This window comes from Rhinolophus hipposideros, assembly GCF_964194185.1.
Source record: "Rhinolophus hipposideros genome assembly, chromosome: 11".
Taxonomy (NCBI): Eukaryota; Metazoa; Chordata; class Mammalia; order Chiroptera; family Rhinolophidae; genus Rhinolophus; species Rhinolophus hipposideros.
In genome coordinates this window covers 64304777-64327166 of record NC_138057.1, presented here as the reverse complement: position 1 = coordinate 64327166, position 22390 = coordinate 64304777, and the positions used below count along the sequence as shown (strand labels likewise).

The following is a 22390-nucleotide window of genomic DNA, read 5'->3' as shown; positions in this document are numbered from 1 at the left end:
TCTTTTTTATTGCATGAAGAAAACAGGACATTGAAGGAATGAATTAGACTACAGGAGGCATGACAGTACTTTTTCCTGTATAGTGGTTGAAATAAGTCTTTTTCAGAGCATTTTACTGCCTCAGTACTCATCTGAGTAGCTCTTGAACTGCTGTGTGCTGTGAGAGCAAACATCCTGCCTCGTCTTCAACTTCCTGCTTGTCTCGTAGGTTGGAAACACTTGCTTTGAGAGTTCTGTTCCGGGACCTTTACCTTGATTCACCTTTTTCCCTTATTCTCAGATTTTCTGGCTATTGATATGCTTACCTTCATGGCATTTTACTTTTGGACTGTCCAAATGATCGGATTAACTTTCTAAAAACATCACAGCTTTATTAGTTTACAGCAATTTTTAAACATGCATTACTTCATTTGATTCTCTCCACAGCCTATGATGTGAGAAAAGCAAACCGGATTACTTGATTTCACAAATTAGGAAGCTGAAGTTCATTAGAGTTAAGTGAGTTAGTTAAGGTCATGCAATTAAGAAGTTTTAGAGCCAGGACTTGAAGCCAAAGTAATGCTCATGTTGTTAAAACACCCCATTGGCTTTCTAAGAAGTCAGAGCTTCAATTTTGCTAAGATGATGCAACCTTTTTTTTTTTTAAACTTTCATTTTTTTTTAAGTGTGTTTTTCCAGGACCCATCAGCTCCAAGTGAAGTAGTTGTTTCAATCTAATAGTAGAAGGTGCAACTCACAGTGGCCCATGTGGGGATCAAACCGGCAACCCTGGTGTTACTAGCATCACGCTCTAACCAACTGAGGTATCTGGCTGCCCCAACAACCTTTCCATCTGTTCTCTCTTGTCTTTTAGAAGATGATCTCATAGAAGATGATGGACTTTTCAATATTTCAATATTTAACGAAGCTTGTTTGAAATTGAACAGGCATTCTAGGAAAGTTGGATCAGAACAGATGTACCAAGTAAGAATATCTTTTATGTTATTTATTAAAGAATTGTGTCACTTGAAAATTTGGGTGCTCTCCAAGTGAGGATTCAAAGTATTTAAAAACACTAATGAAGTGAACTTCTAGACAGTTTGATTTTTGTTTCTAGAGATGGATGTGTGATGTGAGATGGATGTAAATGAGGGACTAAATTGAAGGGAAACTCTATATTTGGTGATTTACTATAATTTTCCCTGCCTGGTATTTCACATGTATTATATTTCATTTTAGTGCATTTACTAATTGCAGCTTATTCTGTTATTCACAATTGGATGTGGGTTTCTAAGAAACTTGTTGTGTGGCTGTTGGTCCTCATTTAACCTGACTTTTTAAACATCACAGATCTCAAGAAAAATTTTAAGTAAATTCAGGCAGGTACTGAGATTTGTTATTTTTGTGTCATATTTTCAATGCCTAGCAAATCATTTGGCAGAGAGTAAATTGAGTAAGTATTAAATTAAAAGTCATTAATCATTTACAAAAAATATATCATGTATTAGGACCTAGAAGTTCTGATTCAAGCTAATATAAATACACTGGTAAATAGACAATTACAATGTGGTATAATGAGTGCTTTGATAAAAAGTAAATAAATGGAATAGGATATTGTGTTTGTGTCTGTGTATGTGTGTGTCCAGGTACAATTTTTTGTAACAAGAAGTAAAGATGGTGCTGAGTCATAGAGAATGAGTAGGAATTAACCAGATAAAAGAGGTGGGGTGAGGGTGAAGAAGGGCACAGTGGGCAAGTAGAGTAGCAAACTGGATACTAGAGAATGTCGAACGTTGCTCTCTTGGAGAACAGAAAGTAAGGGGAAGTAGGAAATGATGTGGCAAAATGACCAGATCGTGAAAAGCCTTGTGTCCTGTGCCTTTGAGTTTTCATCTTATTTTGATGTCTGTGTGGATGCACTGAAAGACTATGCAGGTGAGTGAAATATTCAAGTTTTCCTCTTAGAAAGAACACTTGGCCTAGAAACATATTCACGTACCCAAGTAATTGAAGAAAAATGATTTTTCACATGAGTACAGAAATAAATGGTTCTGAGACAATTGGTTACTTGGTTAAGAAAATAAATGATTTTTCACTCCTACACTAAAATGATTAAAGAGTTAAATTTTTAAAAAATTGCTATTGTTAATATGGTAGACAAAGAATCATTGAAGTCACATGTGAAACACTCTTAACAAATCCAGAAGAAAGTGAACATTCAAAGGCAGTTTGCTAAAGAGAATATGCATATTGCTAAGACATACATGAACACGTTATGTCTCACTAGTAAGCAAAAAAAAAAAAAATTAATCCATGAGATACCATGATTCTTGTATAAACTTGGGGATTTGGTGGAGCAGCTCTAATGGTGACATAGTCTAGGATGTGGCTGTGGATATGAGTTACTAAAGTGGAGTAGAGGAACTTCATAGCATTGAGCTCAAGAAACTGTGAGGCCAGGTTTTGATGGCTTCTGTTCAAGAACCTTTAAGTTCCCCAAGAGAATGCTAGGAATTGGGAGAGAGAGGAATCTCCCAGTGAACCCTGTGTCGGGTTGGGGTTGGGCTAGCCAATGACATGAACATCAAAAGAAACACTAAACACTAATGATACGCTTTAAAGTGTAAAGTTAGTTTTATGTTTTGTGAATTTTACATTGTGTTGGGGGTTGGGATAGCCAATGACATGAACATCAAAGGAAACACTAAACCCAATGGACGTCCAGCTAAAGCACCCTGATCGATTAGGGCTGATCCTATTACTTCTGGGATCTTCACATACTTTTCCCCTTATTAGTTAGTCCCTATGTTATACCTACAACTTGAGTTGGCAATGGATTGAGTAGGAACTGGGTTAACAATGTGTATGACTTCATGGACCAAAAGCTCTGTTACGAGAGCTCAACTGGAAAGGAACAAGTGAAGTACCATTGCACAGTTGCTTTGAATGAATAATTTAAAGTAATTCTCATAAAGTTGAAAAACTCTGTTCCATGGGCTCGTCTATGGATTCCTTAGGAATGAAAAGAAATTAAAAGAATGTTGCCCAGTAGCTCCAGTGCAATCTCCTTCACTGGGTGGGCCTGAAGGGATTGCTTTAGAATACCCTGACATTTTGTTTATCTGAGATGAAGTTATGCATTTTAAGTTTAGTCCTGTAGCTGTGTGAGGGGGACGTTGAATAGGATAGGGAGGGTAACTTTGTAAAAGTCCTTTCATGGTGTAGCCTGCAACTGTGTTAAAAAGAATTCTAGATGTGTGAGGACAAATAGAAGGAACCTTCTCACTCTGCCTTTCTCTTGCCTATAGTCTAGATATTTGCAAGGCAACAGACAGTTTAATGCAACACTTTCTTTTAATCTCATGACAGGTTAAAGTTTTGGGTCGGAGGTGGTATCTGAATGATTTTTATCACGCAGCGTCATTTAACTTCACGACGCGGGAACAAACTTCAGTAGTGTGTTTAAATCTGTACCCGGCAACAGATTACACAGTGAATATCACCCGACTGGGATCTCCTGAGCGTCACTCTGAGCAAATAAGGATGACAACTGCACTGGCAGGTAGGCGTGCATGTCTTTCTATTTTGTATCTCAGGACAAGTGAAGTATGTGAGTTGTACAATGTGGGGAGCATAGCGAATGCTGGTCTGGGAGTCAAGAGATGGGTTCTAGTTCTAACAAACTACCAACTTTGGGGTTCAGCGTGCCTGAATCTTACCACCTATCCGCTTCTCCACGAGGGTTCTGGCTCGTAGAGGGTACAGACCAAGAATGGACTGTTTTCACTCAGAGCTCCCTGGTGGTGATGGATAGAGAATACTGTAAGGCCTCACCCCAAATTTAAGACAGCTGAGTCCTATGAGTAGTCCAATGGGTCACTAGAAGCAGCTTCCAGGAGATCAGAAATGTGAGCCACACTGTGTCAGCACAGGCAAGACAAAGAGGCCTCCTGACTGGACCACGTGTGAGCACATTAACCGGACAAAGAGAACAGTGGCCTGATGTAGGTTCCTTAGAAAGGCCTGGTAGCCTTGTGAGCAAGCCCTACAGGAGCGGGCTCTAGCAACTCCATAGCACCCCCTAGTGGGAAGGGACCCAGAAGGCTCCACAGTTTCTTTTGTTCTTGAATCCCTTTGGTAAAACAGACAAATTGGTGGGCAACCAGGTGGAGAGGCTGCCCCCTTTGAAGGAAAACAGTGGAATAGGTTATGTCCTGCCCCTGCTTTCCTGAGGCGTCTCTCCCATACTCACCTGTGCTCTTAGAAAAGAAAAGCAAAATTATGTGCTGGTTGCTCAATATTGTCAATGTACTAAATAAATGTCACTGAATTGCATGCTTTAAAGTGCTTAATTTTATATTGTGTGACTTTCACCTCAAGTTTTTAAAACAGTCAATGGATTAGATGTGTTCTTGTTTCACCTGGGCCTAGGTACCTTCTGAGGGATCATTCAGTGACACAATACAAGTAAAATGTTTAGAACAGTTCCTCGTACATAATAATGGATGATGAGAATAATAGCTGTGTTTATTGAGCATAAATATATGCCAGACACTGTCCAAAGTACTATCCTTGGGTCACTCAAACCTACCAAACCTTCTGAGGAAGGCACTGCTATTATTCCCATTTTATAGATAAGGATCATGAGGCACAGAGAAGTTATACAACTTTTCCAAGGTCACACACCTAAGGAGATGTGCCAGCGGGACTTGAACACAGGCAGTCTGGCTGCAGGGCCCTCACGGATAATCAGTACCTCTACTTCTTCTCACTAAAGATTTAGTTATTAAAAAGAAAGAGTGAAATTATGTTTCCGGAACCTAGTGTATGGTCAGTCCAGACCCACCTTGCTTTTGTCAACCTTGAACCATGAGCGAAAACTTCAAATGCCATGGATGTGTACATGTATGCATTTAATAAGTGTTTATTTCTTGCCTACTATGTGTCAGGCAGTTCTCATAGCTGACAATGTAGCAGCAATACAAGAGTTCCCGCTGCCGTGGAGTTGGAGTCCAGGGGTAGGGAATGAGAGAGATAAACAAGTAAGGAGATACATCATGTGTTAGATGGGACTTCCTGTTAAGACGAAGAAAAGCATGACAAAGGGAGTGACAATTGTTGATTAGGGAAGGCCTTCATTATAAAGGGACATTTAGGTATAGATCTGAAGGAAGTGAAGGAGTAAGCCATGCACAGGGGGACACCAAGCAACAGGGTCTTGACACAGGCATGTCATGTCCTTGGCACGTTTTAAGAACATCCACAGTGTGGCTGGAGTAGAGTGAGTTGGAGAAAGTGATAGGAGATGAGGTCTGAACTATAGCTTGAGTATAATCAGGGGCCCATGGATCAAGTTTAGCCCATTGTTACCTTCTCCTTTGCAATGTGGACCCCAAATTACCAGTAGTAAGTATATCCAGCATGTGATGGTTCAGCTTCTATAGGTCACGAAGCAGTCTGGAACCCACCATCTGTGAATTTAAACCTAATTGGGGAAATAACCTCTTCTCGTGAGGTTACTTGGATTTAGTCTAACACTAGGCTTCCTGTATATTTGGAGGGAGGGAAATTCACTTTCCTTGAAAATTTTAGAACTTTGCAGTGGTGGCTCCAGGTCTTCTCTCCTGGTGCCCATCCCATTTAGAACCTTTTCATTTTCTGTTCTCCTTGGAGTCCTATTTTCTACCCACCATTACTAAAAATCTTTATCTCTTTAGTGAAAGAGCCTCCTTTCTTGGTGGGTAGGGTGCCACACAATATAGTAGGAAACTCTTCAAGTGAAATGGATTGTCTTGCATGCCCCCTTAACAGTCCCAATTTCCTGCTCTTTCCTCTGAGTTTCTCTATTCCCACAAAGACCCCAGGAATAATTTTAGCTCTGAGGTCCTTGGGCTGCACTTATTGAATGCCTTGCTTCTGAGTCCTGCTTCCTGAAGAGGAAGTTTCACATTTGTCTCCCCTGGAGAATTACCCTCCGCTGGTCATTGGGATGCTGTTGAGTTTCTGGAACTTGTGCTTTCACTGGTCTAGTGAAGTCTAGGAAGTGCCCTAACTTAGTGGTTTTTCACCCAAGTCCCACCTTTCCTTAGAACCGAACTTCTAAGACTTGTGATGGGAACAGAAGCATTCCTTCTGCCACCATTTCCTTTTCTTCATCGGAGAGAGAAGGGTCCAGGGTTCTACTTCCCTCTGAGTGTTCCTACTGTTCTGGCAGGTCCAGCTGAGCCTTCCGTTTGTAAACTTCCATCCCAGTTGCTTCTGCTCCTTCTCTATTCCCAGGTCTGGCTAATACCTTTTGCTGGTCTTAGTACTGTCCTTCCCTGTATTTGCTTTTTGTTTTCACACTTAAATTTTTGTTCTAACATATTAGTTTAGATTCTATCAGGGAGGTCTGCATCTGCCACAAATGAACCCTGCCCACCATTACTTTCATTAAGCGGTATTTATTTCTACAGTTCAACCTCTAACCCCTGTGTGGTTCTGATCAATAGTCATCTTCCCTGGATCTTCCTTAATATAGCTCTGTTTTTCTGTTCCTTCTCCTGAAGTTCTAACTCCCTGCATTTCCCAGGCTGGCTTCCTTCTAGCCTGCGTCATACCTGCTGTTCCAACTGCAAGAACATTGCCACCTCAAAAGTAATCTAATGCGACACTGATTTTTCTCTTTTTATGTGTTCACATTTCCTGTAACTACATAGTATCACAATTCTACTTATTGAGGAGTTCCCCATTAATGCTTACTCTGGGTTCCCTATTTAAAACTTTAAGAGGACCCTTCTTGATAGATTAATAACTGAATCCGGGCACCCTTTTGGGGAGGGGGATGTGCGTGTCATTTTAGTCTGTTCTTTAAAACAGTCTCTTTATTGATTGTTCTCTTTGATAATTTTGCGCCACTGTCCCTGACCTAGTAAATATTCCTATCTTTTCTAGTCTCTTCAGAGCAGTTGCGTTTGGCTTTATCTCCTTTTCTTTGTTGTATTTTTCTTGCTGGGCCAATATGATTTCAAATTTTCTTCTCCTTCTTGGTGTTACTTCCTTCACTTTATTTCATGCTCTCCTAATCTTGTCCTATCTTCAAAACCAAAACCTGTTTTATGAACTAATTGTATTCCTTTCCAGAAACAGAGGGTTCTAGACATATACCTTTTATGATTCTTTCGTAGCACTTGAGTTTGTAATAATTCCACTGGATTTTTATCTACCGTGTTTCCCCGAAAATAAGATATAGTCGGACCATCAGCTCTAATGCATCTTTTAGAACAAAAATTAATATAAGACCTGGTATTATATTATATTATATTGTATTATATTATATTACATTATATCATATTTTTTTATACCTGTTCTTATATTAAAATAAGACCAGTCTTATATTAATTTTTGCTCCAACAGATGCATTAGAGCTGATGGTTCGGCTAGGTCTTATTTTTGGGGAAACACGGTACTTCAATCCAAGAAGAATCTCTGCTGTAGAATCCCCAGGCTGACTCTTTGTAAAACAACTTTGAGAGCAATTTGAGAGTCTATGGTGTTGGGATGACTCCTGAGCCTGTAGACAAACCATAGACACAATCTTTTCATAGTTCTCTGTCTTCCAAACACAGAGGAACAGAATTTGGGGCAGCTAATCTAGTGTTGTCTGCTAATGCCCAGCTCCCCAAAATGCTATCTAAAATCTCCCCATATCTTCTACTGATGCCCTCTTTGTGTTTCTCAGACTTTAACAAACATAAGAATCACCTGGAGAGCTTATTAAAACACAGATTCATGGGCTGCATCCTAGAGGTTCTGATTTAATCTGGAGTGGGGACCCCAAAATTTCATTTCTAGCAAGTTCCCAGGCCTTGTTGATGCTGCCAGTCCCCATTTTGAGTAGCGTTGGCCTAACCCCTTACACCTTAGTGAAGCGCCTCCATCTGCCCCCGTGGTGCTTTGCTCCTCTGTGGTAGCTTGTATCTTTCTGTAAACTCAGGGTCCCAGTCAGTGTATACACATTTTGCAGGTGGGAGAGACTAAATCTTACCCTTCCTTTTCATAGACTGACACTTGAGAAGTAAAGTATCAACTTTATTGCCCTGGCAAGTTTCCAGGAACTACGCCCCCCCCCCACACACAGAGTTTCCAATAAAGTTATATTGGAGAATGAGGCTTAGATGATGTGGTCAAATGGGGCTTCCTACTCCCTTCCCCACTGAAGGATGGGCAATTGGAATCACAAGGGAACCTCCCATGGTTTACCCACTCTCCGGCTGAAAAGCTGAGGACAGAGCAGCGGGCAGAGACTGGTTATTTACCTCTTCAAGACTGGGACATACATGCCCCTGGTACCTGAACACAGGCAGGTCCCAGAGAGCAAGAATCTGCTTCTTGTTTGGGCAGTGACCTGTAATACGTGAACTCCACTCACTCGGAAATGTGACATAAGGAACAAAGTCTCTTACTAGTCCAATTACATATTTATTGCTCCTTCCTTGAGGATTAGTGAGGAGGGAGTGGTGAAGAGAGGCCAAAATTGTCCTTTGCTTTATGGAAATGGGAAGACAGGTAAAAAGCAACCTTTAACACACTGGAGCAAGGTAGTTGACCTCTGTAATGTTAGGCTTCTTCTAGTTCTAGGAGTCTGTGTTAGGAATTTAAGTTCCTTCAAATTTAGGTATTTCAACATGTAAATTCCTTGACTGATTTATTTAATGTCATTATTTCATTTATCTAGTCAATTTTGTGGTTTTTATTGACATATACAAGATATTTCATACAGTAAGAGTATAATTATTATTATTTGTGTCAAACATTTCTCCTGTTTTATAGTTTCTTTTAATTTTGTTTATGGTATTTTTGACATATAAAAGTTTTCTAGATTTCTATGCAGTCAAATCTATTGATCTTTTCCTTTGTGACTTATCACATTAATATTAAATATAGATTAAAGAAACACAAAATAATACTTATTTGTATACCATCTTTTTTTTTTCTAGAAACTACTTCAGGTAACCTGCATGGGTGTATAAAATAAGAGAAAATGAGTTAGATATGTAAGGTAAATAAAAATGAAAGCAAAGTCAGGAACATTAAAAAAAAAAGATACAGGAATAAGGTTAAGAATAATTCGTATACTTGTAACCTATTTACTTGTTCATTAGTGACTCACAAATTGAGGTTTATGTTTTCGACCCATCCAGTCAGAAAGGGGGCCATTACATTGTCCATGTGTTTACAACAAAGCAATGTTTTTGGGGAGAAGTACAAATTTTTCAACACTAAGATCAGATAGAAATTTCTGATTCCATGGGGTTTCATAAATAGTGCAATATATGAACAATGTTTTAGGAGGATTTTATGAGGCTGTTACTTAGATTGCCCCATAACATGGTTCATTATATTATATAAAAGCTCAGTTCAGTGTGGAGTGGACAAGGAAAGATGCCTGGGAATAGGAAAAATGTTGTATTCTGCTGATCGGGCTTGATTCAGGGCTAGGATTGGGTCATTTTAGATTATTTAAAGGAATGACTGGAATCCATGTCTTTCAAGCAGTGTTTCCTTACTATTGTTTCTCTCAACTCAGATTCGATAAATGTTCGGTGTCGCTGACTTTGAGACTGTTGTCTTTCATCGGTACCCAGGAAGCGGTTGTTCTGTGTTGCCAGTTGAATAACAAGGACCTGTGTCTGAATTAAAGGCTGTTCTCCTCTGCCAGGAGGCTGAGCCTAGGGAACTGACCTAAGGGCATTGTTTGAATCTGCTTTGCATAGATGAATGAGTGATTGAACCCCCCACATTTCTCTTCATATAATATGATCACGTACTTTTAGCCTGAAAATCTCAGAGTAGTTGTAACCAGATACCAAATTTATTTTAAGAAACAAAATAACAGTAAAACTCCCAACTTTGAACAGTTATATATTCTTATTCCTCTAAGATAAACTGTTTACAGAATGTACATCAAGGACAACGAAAGGATAATAATGATACTGCTATTTATAGAGCAGTTATAAAAATAGTAACTTTGCTTTCAAAATAGTTGATTTGTAGCCATTTTTTCCTTGATAATATTTACTTTGCAAAGCCAACTGTCTATTTGGACTGTTCCTAATTGGAGGTTTTAAAACCATGTCATTTATGAATAAGAGAATGCTTGTTTTCTTCTTCTCTTTAGCAGAGGATTGCATGCATTTAGTTACATCTAAAATAGTGTTGGTAAGTTAAAAAAAAATTCAAAAGAAGGGGAGACAGAACACTCCTCTATTCCCTGGTAGAAAACCATAACTGTTAAGGTGGTGTATATTGCAGGTTTTCTAACAGCATGCGTAATTTGAGATCTCTGGTGACCGTATAATACTTCCGTATAACTGCTTCCTGTTCACAGAAGCGAAGTCCGAAGAAAAGATAATAAAGACCATCAATAACATTTTTTTCTGGTATTTTCCCACAGAATGATAAATATTATAACAGTATTCTGTGGTTGAAGAGTTATGTCTGAATTTAGCCTGCTTCTCTCATAAACCAATAGCCTGAGAAACTTATATTTGCAGTTGGTCAAACCAGAAATTGGCTGTATATTTTGCATGGAATATCCAGTCATTTGTAATATACCAAACACAAGGAGAGTAAGTGGTTATTCTTTTTAAAAATAAGATAAGACATTGTCGATCCAGCTAGGTAGGACCATACCCATGGGGTAAATAAAGATGAATAAGTTATTTAGAATTGAAGCCCTTCACTAACTGGGTGATAAATGGCCTGGAAGCAATAGGTTCATCTCATTCTTTTCAGAGCTGCCATATTCTAATCATGTGTACAGAAAAAGAGGTTCCAAGATTGCTGTTATTTTCTAGGCTGGAATCAGAGGAAAGATCACTTACTTCTTAGTGTAAACGATCCATTAATACAATGCAAAGGAAAACTAACTTCAAAATTTGTTTTTTCTGTTTTATTTCCTTGTCACTTTTTGATTTGATATCATTTCAGATTTCTCTCTGTCTCTTGTTCTCTTCTTCTTGCGCACTGTCTGCCCATCCCTCTCTCTTCCTGAAATAAACCCCACTTGGTCATGCTGTCCTATTATATGTTGTTGGATTCTGTTCCCTAATATTTTCTTTAGTATTTTTGAACTAATGTTCATAAATGATATTCGTTTGTAGTTTTCTCTCTTTCTTTGTCCTACTTTTATGAGGTTTAGGTGTTAGTGTTTTCTTTGCTTCATAAAAAGAATTTGGAAGCTGTCCTTCATTATTACAGTTCATGTAGTATTTGGACTATCTGGCCTCACACAATTTGGTAGATTTCCCCTGTGAAACAGTCTGGGCTTAGGGATTTTCTATGGTAGTTCCTTGATAACTTTCTCAATTTTTTTTTTCTTGGAAATTGGTCTGTTTAAGCTTTTTGTGTCTAATGGGGTCAATTTGGGTAAACTGTTTTAGGAATTACCCATTTATCTGTTTTTGAAATTATGTGTATAGTGTGGTCTGCAAAGTGGTTTCATTTAAATTTTGAATTTGTTTGTTCCAATGATTATTTCTCCCTTTATTTGTATTTTCTTCCTTTTTTCTAGATTAAGTCAGCTAGCTCTTTGTTTGCTTTATTAGTATTTTCAAAAAGCCAAGATTTTGTTTTATTAATGAGATCTATTTTTTTCCTCCTCTATATCAGGAATTAGCAAACTATGTCCTGTGGGCTAAATCTGGCCTGTTGCCCATTTTTATAATAAAGTTTCATGGAACACATCCAAGCCATTAATTTACATATTATCTGTGGCTGCTTTTGTGCTACAAAGGCCAAGGTGAGTAGTTGTGATAGCACTGGCTGGCCCAGAAATCCTCAGATGTTTACTATATGACCCTCTGTAGAAAAAAATTAGCTGACCCTTGCTCTACATCATTATTTTTATTAAAATATAGCTAAATACAGTGTTATATTAGTTTCAAGTATACCATAGTTATTCAACATTTGTACTCCTAAAGAAGTGATCACCATGAGAAGTCCAGCAACCATCTGACACCATACCATGCTATCACAATATTATTGACTATATTCTGTACACTATTCATTACATCCCCATGACTTATTTCATACCTGGACATTTGGACCACTTATTCCCCTTCACCTTTTCCCCCCTCGTTTTAATTTTTTTCATTTTAAAACCAGAAAATTTATTGCATGACTGATCGTTGAAATCCTTAAGAGGAGCTAGATCCTGCAACAGCTGCCCTGTTGGGTTTAGGTGCTGTTCCTTCACGGAATCCATGCCTGAATCTGTGGTATACAATTTTCAGGTGCCTCGTTTGACTGATTCTGGTGGTAGTTTGTCTTTTAGCCTTAGAACTCCATTTATATTTTTCTTCTGCTTGGCAGGAGTAGTCACATTTGCTACAGGTAGACTTCTGAAGGTGGTAGGCCTTAGAGCCACAGCAGCAGCATAACGTGTGTGTTTTTTGTGGTGCCACTTTCCAAATGATGATGTTCCCTTGGTTGTCACGCTTCTGCAGCCGAGACCAAAGAGCTAAATTTTTAAATTACAATTACAGTTGACATTCAATATTATTTTATATGGCTCTGCATCATTAATTTCTGCTTGCATATTTATTATCTCCTTTCTTGTGCCTTTTATTTTTCCTTTATAGTGGTGGTTGCATTTTATCTGCATTGTGAATAGTGGCTTTTTGCACTAAAAAGTATCCTCTTAGCCATATTTAATGCTTTTTTGACTTGAATTCTACCTATGTCAGGATTACAACACCTACTTTCTTATAGTTTTTATTTGTCTGCTCTACTATTGTCCATCGCTTTGTCTTTAGCTGTTCTGAATCACTTTATTTTAGGTGTCCTTCTAACACGCAGCATATAGTTGGATCTTGCATTGTGAGACAAATTGAAAAATCTTTTTTAATAGGTAAGTTAAATCTATTTACAGTTATTGATAAGACTGCTATATTTGGACTCTGTCCTATTATTTTATGTTATTACACTATATGTATTACGTTGTATTTTCTGTATTTTTTTTTCTCTGTGTGATATGTTTTCTGTGATGTTTTACATACTTGTATATTTATATATATTTATTTTTAGGAAGGTTTATAGCTACGTTTTTCTAATGGTTGCCTTTGTACCTTTGTTTCCTGCTTTCTTATATAACTTTTCACCATGTATTTTGTCAGTTTTTAATGTCCTACTTTACCTTCCTTTTGACTATGTGACATTCAAATTAGTCTATTCTGCTTTTGTTTTTCTCTATTTCTTCTCCTTATAATTTGTCAGTGGTTTTACTTTATCAGAACATATACCATTTATATTTTATTCTCCCACCTTGCCCCACCTTTATTTTTGTCTTAGATCTACAGTTTAATATATCAGATGGTCACCATAAATTTTTTTGCTGAAGTTTCCCTAATTACCTCTTGGATGAAGCTCATCTTCTAGTAGATTCCTCAAGAGTACAGTGCACCCTGAGATCTTTCATGTTTAAAACTTCTCTGTGATCTTGATACTTGAAAGATCACTTGGCTGGATATAAAAATCTTGGTTCACACTTTCTTGATTTGAGTTTCATTAAAATTCAGTCCTTTAGTTGCCTTGCTTTTTATGTAGCTTTTGATAAATGTGATGTAGCCAAATTCTTTTGCTGTTGGATCTTCTTTGTTTATTTCTTTGGGTGGAGGCACTGAGGATATTTTTCTTTATCTTTAAAGTCTAATAGTTTTACTTGGATAAATCTCAGGGTTGATTGTTCTGGATGATTTTTCTCAGGTATCTGGGGAGCCCTTTCAGTATTTATATTTTTAATTTTTGTGAAGTTATCTTGGATTATAGTTTTCAATGTTAATTCTGTTTCAATTCCTCTCTAGAGACTTTAATTATACATATGTTGTTCCATTTCAACCATTTTATTTTTTAATTCTTTTTACTTTTTACACTAATTTTAATTCTTTTTGGCTGTTTTTCTGTATTTCTTCATTCCTTTATTAAGTTTTCTTTCTAGCCTGTCCTTCTATGGGCATAATGATAGTCTCATTTTATTTCTGATATGGATTTGTCTTCTCCTTTAGTTTCTGTCCTGAATTCAGACACTTTTGTTTCTTTTCCTCCCTGCTTTTTGTCCATTTCTGTTCTGAGTTTTTGAATTTCTGACTCAAGATCTTTTCTTCATACCCGCAGTGCTTATGTGAGGATATTTATTTCAGTTTAGTGGGTTACGTTTGTTTTTTTTTTGTAGTTTATGGGCTTTTTAAAAATCATGGAGTTTTTCCCAATCTGAAATGTTTTTATTAAAATTTTCTCTTTCTTTTCTTTTTTTAAAAAAGTGTCTATTAATTCCATAGACAGAATTGGTAGTTTAGGAGGGTTAATAAGATTTCTAGATTAAGAGTTCCCTCTTCTGTCATAGAATAAAGTGCAGTTTCTTTAAAGGATATTTTTGTTGTTTTTTGGTGAAGGTGGGGATGAATTGCGTGTTCTTCTGTTTTGGGGTTCTCTTTTGCCTTGTAGGATCTTCATATCCCCCTTTCTTCGTTTTACCCCATCACCACTTAGTCTCCCAAGAACACCAATTCCTTCCTTTTAATCCTCTTCTTTCCCTGAAGCAGTGACTTGCTTGTATCATCCTTTGTTTGTCGTCAGTACTTTTTTTTTTTTTAAAGATTTTATTGGGGAAGGGGAACAGGACTTTATTGGGGAACAGTGTGTACTTCCAGGACTTTTTTCCAAGTCAAGTTGTTGTCCTTTCAATCTTAGTTGTGGAGGGTACCTTTCAGCTTCAAGTTGTTGTCCTTTCAGTCTTAGTTGTGGAGGCCACAGCTCAGCTCCAGGTCCAGTTGCCATTGCTAGTTGCGGGGGGCACAGCCCACCATCCCTTGTGGGAGTCGAGGAATCGAACTGGCAACCTTGTGGTTGAGAGGACACACTCCAACCAACTGAGCCATCCGGGAGCTCAGAGGCAGGTGAGTTCAAGGTGCCATGTTCAATCTTAGTTGCAGGGAGCGGAGCCCACCATCCCTTGGTGCACTCGAGGAGTTTAACCCGCAGCCTTGTGGTTGAAAGCCCACTGGCCCATGTGGGAATCAAACCGGCAGCCTTCAGTGTTAGGAGCATGAAGCTCCAACTGCCTGAGCCACCAGGCAAGCCCAGCAGTACTCGTATATATTAGTTCTCTTTCAGTACTTTCACCCACTTCAAGAGGAATTTCTTTTTCTGGGAGTGAATCTAGCTCACTCTAGGGCTCTTTGTTTCCCTCTTCTCTTTCACATGGCTCTTCTTGAACCTTCTAACTATATACAATGAGTTTTGGGAGATATGAGAGATAGCTTTGCTGGAATTTGATATTTATTTTTCTATTAGAAAGTAATTTAAAGTTTGTCGTATTCTCTGCCTTTCAGATATGATGACAGCATTGGTTTTATTTGCTCTTCTTGTAGAGTCGAATAATATTTTGGAGATTGTGCGGAGAGATGTGGATTTAAGGGACCATTGTTATCCTTGAACAAATTGGAACTCTATAATAAATTCTTAAGTGCTAACATTTCCACCTCCATATCTTTGCTCATGCTATTTCTCCTACCTGGAATCCCTTCCCTTTCCTTTAGTTTCTATATTTCCTTTGTTCCCTTCTTCCACTATCTCCCTAGCTGAAAGCAAGTTTCCTTCTTTCTGAATTACTATACTCTATTTCAGGAAGAAGTATAGGTAAGAGTTTGGCACAGTTATCCTGGAGTCATGGTATCTAAATTCAAATCTCAGATCTGTTGCATACTTTCTCTGTGCCTTTGGGAAAAAATAAGAATAACAATACCTACATCATGGGTTTGTTGTGAGACTAAATGAGTTATGGAGAGCCAGCACAGTCACTACCTGACACAATAAGTATCTATCAAATGTTAGATATTACATAATTTACCTTATGACATTTATTATATACTCCCTTGTATTTTTGTTATACTGATACAGGGTGTAACTCCTAGATGAAATACATGTTAAGGGCAGAAACCATATCTTATTCAGAGCACCTGTATTCCGTTGGGTTAACATGCTCTCAGTTACTTAGTTTTTCCCTTGTTGCTGATTTACATTTATTACATGTTTACATTTAAACATCTAGGAACGCTGTGCCTGCCATTGTCCTGGACACTAGCAGTTTCTCTCCTCAAGGAGCTGTCAGTTCAATGGGGTGATAGACCAGGATCAACAGTAATACAATATATACCATGTAATTGCCGTATTTGAAAGGTACTTGGGGAGCACAGAGGAAGTAATGATTGATTTTGCCCAGAGTTGCTCACCCACATTAATGAAGTAGAAACAAAGTTTCAAAGAATTTGATGAATGAAGAGCTAAGTTTTCTCTTCTCTGAGGCATTCTTGCAGGTCTGGATTTGCAACTTCAGGATTTTAGATTCATTTGGCCTTCCGGGTGGGGAAGGGAGAGACTGAGAAGGCAGAGTGACCACTAAAAATGAACCAGAAAAAGAATATTTGTGTGAGAGACAGGGCATGTGCTTCGCATAGCAAAGGATCAGATAGCAGTGTAGGAAGGGACTCAGGACCAGCTGTCCTCTATCGGGACCCTTTTCTCCCCAAGGAACTCATCATGGGCTCACCCTGCCTGTGGTGCAAACTCTAAGTCCCTTGAATGGAGAGAAGGGGACCTAGTGTGAGAGTTGCTCTTTGACCAAGATGGAACTGAATTTAACCAGTGAGACATTTCCTGTGAGCAGAAGGAATTGCAGACCTACCACTACTGTAACATAATGTATGCATGTATGTGCATGTGTGCATGTATGTGTGTGTGTGTGTTAAAAACAAAAAACCCCCAACAGAATCATTATATACGTACCATTCATCTTGCTTTTTTATTTTTTAATTTTGGCTTTCCAATATTCTGTGGTCATACTTCCATACCAGTTCATATAATGTCATCTCATTCACTTCAAAGGAAACATAATATTCTACAGTGTGAAGGTACATTAATTTAATAACTTTTCCACTATGGAAGTATTTTTAGGGTTTTTTCCCCCCTGTCAAATTTTTGTTATTACAGCAATGCTACTATTAATATACTTGTATATATTATGTTTTGTTGATTCTCAGATGCACTTTTATTCTGCATTTTAATATCTATGAAATCTTACAGTCAGGTGGCTGCCATGAACATAATTGTCATTACCTATGTTTGCATCAAATTGGTCATAGCTATTCATAGTGTTGCTACTTTTATTCAGTTATGGACATTATTGGTACTGTTAACCTTTTGAGTTTAATTGCCTATTAAAACTTTTCCAGAAAGGTTACACTACGACATGTGTAGAAAACCATGGAAATAGAACAGCAATAAAAAAGCAAGTGTCAGCATTACAATGGGTGTCAGTGGCTTTTAAGAAAATTCTGGAGAAAATTGAGCACACTTAAGAAATACTGCCCCACCAAAACTCTGGCTAGCAAACACAACTATTGATAACTCTTAATTGAAAAGTGATTGAGAAGTTTTATATACTGAATATGAAGAAATTTTAGAAGTTTCTCAATCAGTTTTGCTTATATATTTGTTTTATGATATATGATAAAATTTTAATGTCTCTATAGGTCCGAAAAAGCTCTTTCAACCAGTATAAAAAAGATAAGAAAATAATCACCACACAGTTTACTTGGTAGGATTTTTTTTTGCTTAATAAGACAAGAATGATATCTTAGGTTTGATGAAATATGTTGTATGTTTGCATATTTGGGAGGATATTTCTGTAGAATTGAGTCTTAAGAATGGAATTGCTAAGATAAAGAGCCTCATATATTCTTCTCCACAGAGATTATGCAGGCATACCTCAGAGATATGGTGGGTTTGGTTCCAGACCACCACAATAAATTGAATATCGCAATAAAGTGAGTCACACGAATTTTTTGGTTGTCCAGGGCTTCTAAAAGTCATGTTTATGCTATAGTGTGGTCTAAGTGTGTAATAGCAGTATGTCTAAAACCCCAAAGTACATACCTTAATTATATACTTTATTGCTAAAAAATTCTAATCATCTTCTGAGCCTTCAGTGATTCGTAATAATTTTGCTGGGGCAGGATCTTACCTTCAATTCTTAAAAAAAATGCAATATGTATGAAGCACAATAAAGTGAAGCGCAATAAAACGAGGTATGCCTGTATCAATTTACACACACACCTCTTTCCCAACACCTTCACTAACACTGAGGATTACAATTTTTTAATGTTTACAGCCTAACAAGTGAAAAATATACTTTAATTTGTATATCTTTGATTATTTAATGGCCTATTACAGTTCTATGAATCATTTTTTCTATTTATTGACCATTTTTGTCTGTTGGTGGTGGTATTTTTCTTCATAGTAAGTACCTTTTAAAAATCAGGGCCATCTACTTTTTCAAATATGTTACAATTTTTTTCAATTTGTTGTTTGTCTTTCATACTTGGGTTATTATATCTTTTGCCATAAAGAAAGATTTTATTTAGTCCAATTAAAAAATATTTTCTAGTTCTCTTATTATTTCTTTCTGAGTCAAGATGATAGAGCTATATTCTTTTCTAGTATTTTTTTTTTAGTTAAAAAATTTAATACAGCTGGAATCCTTTTTGCCTGTTAGGTCAAGGTGGGAATCTAATTTTTCTCTATGGAGTTTTTCTCTATGGATAACTATTTTCCAACTCAATTTATTTCCCACTGATCTGAAATTCCACTCTTATATAAATTCCCATGCATCGATCTTTTGATTTCTGGGTTCTACTCTGTTCCACTGTCCCACTTACTAGTAACAAACTGTTTAATTACTCGAGCATTCTCAGTGGGGGTGATATCACCCCCATGGAGCAAAAATCACCCACTACAGGGCAAAAATTAGTTCTTGAGGAGCAAAAACTATTATTCTTTTTATATATGAAGCATAGATAAACATATAGTACATAGACACACAATTTTAAAACATTTCCCCTCTAACCTCTCATCCTCTATAAAATTTTAATACCACAGATATGCTTTTTAAAAAGACTCCTGGGAGCGGGGGGTTATCACTTTGTGAGGAGTATAAATGATAAATGCTAACTATTACAGTGTTTTATACACATGAAACTAATTTAAAAAATCCTTGTGGAGCTATAATGAAAAAAGGTTGAGAAACACAGCTTTATAATAGGTATTAGTACCTGGTTATGTCCTCTTTCGATATTTCTATTTCATTTTTTTCCTTTGCCATTCTCATTAATTTTCCCAAAGGAATTTAGCAGTAATTGCTTTCTGTTGATTGAGTGTGCCAAGCTGATTCCTGCATCTGGGACATTGACCTTGGAGTCCTATGTCTGACCCCTCTTCTTGCACTCTTGGTGGCTCACTCACATTCTTCTGGTCCCTACTCACCTGTCACCTCCACAGAGGGCTTCCTTTTGATCCTCGTATGATGCTTTTCTTCATAGTCTTTACCAGTACACAAGATTATATTTTTATTTATTTGTTTTTGTTTACTTTTTGCCTTTCTCATTAAAATGAATTTCATTAGGTGTTAGGGACTTTGTTTGCCCACCACTTTATCCTCAGCCCTAAAACATGCCTGACACATGGTAAGAAGTTTCTAAATATTCATTGAATGAATGTGTAAATTTATCATGTTCCGAGAAGATCCATTGGAATCACCACTGGAAGTATATTCCATTTATAGATTAATTGGTGGAGAATTGACATCTTTTTCACTTTTTAGTCTTACCATTCAAGGATGTGGCATTTCTCTCTTTATTGTTTTGTGTCCTTTAGGAAAAAAAATGTTTTTAAATCTTCATGTAAGTCTTGGACATTTCTACTTACATTTATTTCTAGGTATTTGAAGTTTGTTTGTGGTATCTTTTCTTGTGAATAGGAATCTTTTAATTTTTCTGCTGGCTTTCATTTATTGTTTTAGTTTCCAATTTCTGGTATGACAAATTACTGCAAATTTAGTGGCTTAAAACAACACAGATTTACTAATTCTAGAGGTCAGAAGTCCAAATCAGTTTCACTGGGTTAAAATCAAGGTGTCTGCAAGGTGTGTTTATTCTGGGGTCTCAAGGGCAGAACCTGTTTCTTTGTCCTTTCCGGTTTCTAGAGCCTGCCTAAATTCCTTGGCTCATGGCCCTGTCCTCCATCTTTAAAGCTCATCAGCTTAACATCTGCTTTCATCCTTAACTCTCTCTCTAACCCTAACCTTCTTATCTCCCTCTTATAAGGACCCTTGCCATCACATTGGGCCCATCTGGATAACCCGGAATAATTTTCCTATTAAATCACATTTGAAAGTCCTTCTGCCATGTAAGGTCTCATGGTCCTAGATTCTGGGGTCTAGGATGTGGACATCTTTGGGGGGCCTACCATACTTGTTCTTGCAGATATATAGAACATTATTAGTTTTTCTGTGTCCTTGGGTTGAGGTGCACTTTGCCAGACTCCTATTATGTGTACTTGTTTTTCTAGTTTCAAGCAGTTTCATATTTGTTTTTCTGTTGATTCCCTTAGGTTTACTGGCAGTTGCATCATTTGTTCCCTTTCTTACTGGTATTTATAGCTCTTTTTTTTTTTTTTTTGCTTCTTTTGGCATTGTCTAGAATTTTCTGACTAATGCTAAATAATAGCTATGAGACCATGCATTCTTATATTGTTCTTAACTTTACAAGAAATTGCTTCATTGTTTTATGGGGTATGTTTTACAAGGATGGTGGTTTCTAATAAGTGCTCTTTTAAATTAAGGAGTTTCTGTCAAGTTAAATCCTACTTTACTAAGATTTTCAGTCAGGAATATATAATTAATGTATTAATCACTATGATAATAAAAGTAACCATATGGTTTTTCTCTTTTCATCTATTAATAGCTTTTCCAATAACGATCACCTCTGTGTTCCTGGATTAAATCTCCCTTGGTCGTGGTGTATTATTCTTTTAATGTACTGCTCTTTAATGTACTTCTATTTGCTAACGTTTTATTTTGTATTTTTGTATTTATCTTGATCAATGAGTTTAGCATAGTGTGTTTAGTGATGGGTTGTGCCATCCTTGTGTAGTTTGGGCATGTGGATTATGTAGTCATATTGAATGAACTAGGAAACTTTTCACCTTTTGTATAGCCTGGGGCTGTTTAAATAGTATTGAAGTTATTTGATTTTTGTAGGTTTCATCAGGGTGAGGTGCCTTGGACTACTTATCTCCAAAACCATCTTCTGTAACCAGTAGTGAAAATATATATTATCCTGAACCATCTATACTTTCTTACCTACTCTGTCTTACGACATTTGGAGTATGGAGTATGACCTATGGAACTGGTTTTCTATGGGCAAAGCTGCCCAATCCATAAAAAGCACTCACATCCACTAACTTGACTTCATCGTAGGCACCTGTCAGGTCAGGGGCTTACACCATAAAGGCCTGGCTCCTAGGAGACTTGCTTTCTTTCAGGTGGTTTGGGAGTTGCCTCTATCACTTATTAGTCACCACAGTGTTCCTATGAAACTTATCAGCAAGTCTGTTCTATTATTTCTAGTTTAGGGACGGATCACTATTGAAGACAATGACCTCTGATAGCAGAGTTTTGAATAAGTAGTCTTTATTGTTAAAAAGCTTGGGGCAGTGCCTCTATATTCTGCTGTAGGAGATCTGAACTAACTTTTGGATTGATTACCATGAAATTGAGCAGAGGCCAACGAGTGCTTTGATCACAAGAAATAAGGAAGCCCAAACCAAGAGGGCCCCCTCCCCACTTTCCGTCATGAAAAGCTGGACTGCTCGAGACAGGCTTTTTCAGTTCCTCAAGGAGCGATGTCAATTCTGTGCTGAAATGTTGCTCTCAGCTCAGAATTGAAAACTGATCCTGATTTGTATAAATGAGGTTACCCAAGGCCAGGACAACGAGCTGCAGTTTTAACTTAGTAAACCAAGGGAAGTTGCAGTGAATACATTTTAATAATTTTTAAGAAGGACCCTCTGACTGGGGATCTTGTGATTTTAAATCTGTCAACAAAACTGAGTACATAGATGTAAAAGTGGTATTTGTGGGACTGCTGCCACTAATTTCTAGATGAAAATACTGCTGCAATCTTCCTATGTAAATGTTTATCCTTGGACAATGTTTTAATGGAAAGGTAGTATTTTTGTAGAGGGTGTCAACTGATTTCTCATTCTTTTTCTCTGACAGTAGAACAGATTATTGGCAACATTTCAATATTTAATGAAACCTGCTTAAGGTGGAGAAATATGAAGACCGCTGGTGTAGAGGAGATGTATTTAGTAAGTTACTGAAAGTTACTCTGTTTATGAGTGTTTGTCTTTTGTGGGAGGTTTAAAAACTATGAACAAACCTGAACGTGTACTTATACAGCTGCCATGAGAAATAGAAGACTAATAGTGACAGTTGCAATCAGAGACAAGAAAATGGGCACTTTCGCTGCATATT

General features: G+C 37.3%; 1 protein-coding gene and 1 pseudogene across 3 annotated transcripts in view; one reads left to right on the top strand and one right to left on the bottom strand.

Moving 5' to 3' along the window:
* SUSD1 (sushi domain containing 1) overlaps nt 1-22390 on the top strand; it is a 113057-nt gene that overhangs the window by 54388 nt on the left and 36279 nt on the right. The window contains exons 9-11 of one of the 2 annotated variants that reach the window (XM_081067550.1): nt 854-963; nt 3349-3541; nt 22136-22224. In XM_081067550.1, the coding sequence (XP_080923676.1) occupies nt 854-963; nt 3349-3541; nt 22136-22224 (392 nt within the window). Of the gene's footprint in view, nt 1-853; nt 964-3348; nt 3542-22132; nt 22225-22390 lie in introns of both variants that reach the window. The other variant, XM_081067549.1, reaches the window with a different exon arrangement.
* On the bottom strand, nt 12159-13391 carry LOC308504700 (large ribosomal subunit protein eL37-like; annotated as a pseudogene). Its single transcript has 2 exons — nt 13374-13391; nt 12159-12481 (listed from the first exon to the last, which is right to left on the bottom strand). The product of its transcript is annotated as a large ribosomal subunit protein eL37-like (transcript).